The sequence below is a fragment of the Neltuma alba genome, unplaced genomic scaffold, assembly GCF_004799145.2.
Source record: "Neltuma alba isolate B1F8T4 unplaced genomic scaffold, ASM479914v2 tig00011584_pilon, whole genome shotgun sequence".
NCBI classification, from domain to species: domain Eukaryota; kingdom Viridiplantae; phylum Streptophyta; class Magnoliopsida; order Fabales; family Fabaceae; genus Neltuma; species Neltuma alba.
Genome location: NW_021636237.1, coordinates 1 through 1,768, shown reverse-complemented (window position 1 = coordinate 1,768; position 1,768 = coordinate 1). Strand labels below are relative to the sequence as shown.

Sequence of the window (1,768 nt, the reverse complement as noted above, 5' to 3'; positions counted from 1 at the left end):
ACTCGTGTAATACAATATACCACACTAAGCCTATGACTCAAGGTGGCCAGAAATATGATCCTTACTCAAATACATACAACCCTGGATGGCGTGACCATCCAAATCTCAGATATGGGAGTGGCCAGCCTCAACAATCACAGTTCAATCAAGGTGTAAACTCTTCTGGTGGTAAAATGTTCCAACCAGTTAGGCAAACTATGCCCAATCAAGATGAGAGTTCAAAGTTAGAAGGCATGATGAAACTCCTGATAGATAAGTTAGAATAAAGGATTTGCAACATAGCCAAGAAATTCAAAATCTTCAAACTCAGATTGGGCAGTTATCTAATGTACTTAGTAATATGCAAAGTCAAAGCTCAAGGAAGCTGCCATCTCAGGTAGTAGTTAACTCTAATGTTGGCACCCAGCAGAATCCTAACAATGGTGGAGTTAATACTATATCTCTCAGAAGCAGAAATTCAATTACCTCCGCAGATCCTATCACTACTTATGCTTCAAAGGATGAGAAAGCTATCATTAAAAATTCTCCCCCTACTTCCATATCGCATAATAAGTCCACTTTATCAAAACCACATGTGGAATTGCAAGAAGAGCAACAAAAAGATGGGGAAGAGAAGAAAGTGAGTGAGCAAGTCTTACCTTTTCCTATAGGGGTGATTAGAGCTGGAAGGAGAAAGAAAGAAACTAAGATGTTCAAAGAGGTTTATGATATCTTTAAAAAGGTGGTGATCAATGTTCCATTAGTTAATCTAGCTGTACAAGTGCTTAAGTATGCAAAGTTTTTGAAGGAGTTGTGTATCACCAAGAGAAGGTTTAAGCATGATAGGAAAGTTGACTTATGGGTGGTTGTCTCTTCTCTTTATCAAATGCCAATGCCAATGAAGTGCAAGGATCCTGGTAGCTTTCTCATACCTTGCACCATTGGCAACATTGAGTTTTCATATACTTTAGCAGATCTAGGAGCAGTTATCAATGTCATGACAAAATCAGTTTTTGCTCAACTGCAAGGTGTGGATCTTAAGCCTACAAATCTAATTGCTTCCCTTGCTAATAGATGCTGTGTAGTTCCAGAAGGAGTCTTGGAGGATGTCTTGGTTAAGGTAAAAGATCTCATATTTCCTGCAGACTTCTATGTTCTTGATATGGATGATGCTAGATTTAGGCAAAAGGGACATTCATCTTTGATTTTGGGTAGACCATTTCTTAAGACTGCTAGGGCTATGATAGATGTGCATGCTGGTACTCTTACTATGGAATTTGCTGGTAAAATCATTAGATTTGATATGCTTGACTCTATAAGAGATCCACCTGATAGCTGTACTGAGATTGATGTTAGTTTTATTGATGTTATCACTGATAATACTGTCATAGATTTTAGAGATAGTATGATAACTAGATCATTTGATATTATTGGCTTAGATAATTCTATCTCTTGTTCATGTTCTGAAATTGGTAGTTGAGATACATACACTGGTATAGATGCTGCTAATATTGATGTTTTTCACTGATTTCATTGAGATTTTAGACATTCTAGTTTTGATTCTTCTATGCCTGTCTATGCTATAGCCTTAGCATTTTTAGTGATTCCTCATCTAGTACTTCTGTTGATTCACATAGACTCTCTCAGTTACTTGTGTGATTGATGTTACAGATGCAATTGATTCATCTTTATTACCTGATTCTAAGCTGTTAGTTAATATTGATCATGTCCGTGATATAGAGATCTTTGATTTTGACCCCGATGTTGCTTCTGACATGAGTGCTACTGA

At 37.0% G+C, this 1,768-nt stretch overlaps 1 protein-coding gene across 1 annotated transcript; it reads left to right on the top strand.

The window, feature by feature from the left end:
• Positions 1–340: 340 nt before the first annotated feature.
• Positions 341–1,758, top strand: LOC114715281 (uncharacterized; the record flags this gene model as incomplete). The annotated part of the gene is made up of 2 exons (XM_028900078.1): positions 341–1,382; positions 1,651–1,758. Coding segments are annotated over exons 1-2 (1,150 nt in total), but the record flags the coding sequence as incomplete, so codon positions are not given.
• Between the last annotated feature and the right edge of the window lie 10 nt (positions 1,759–1,768).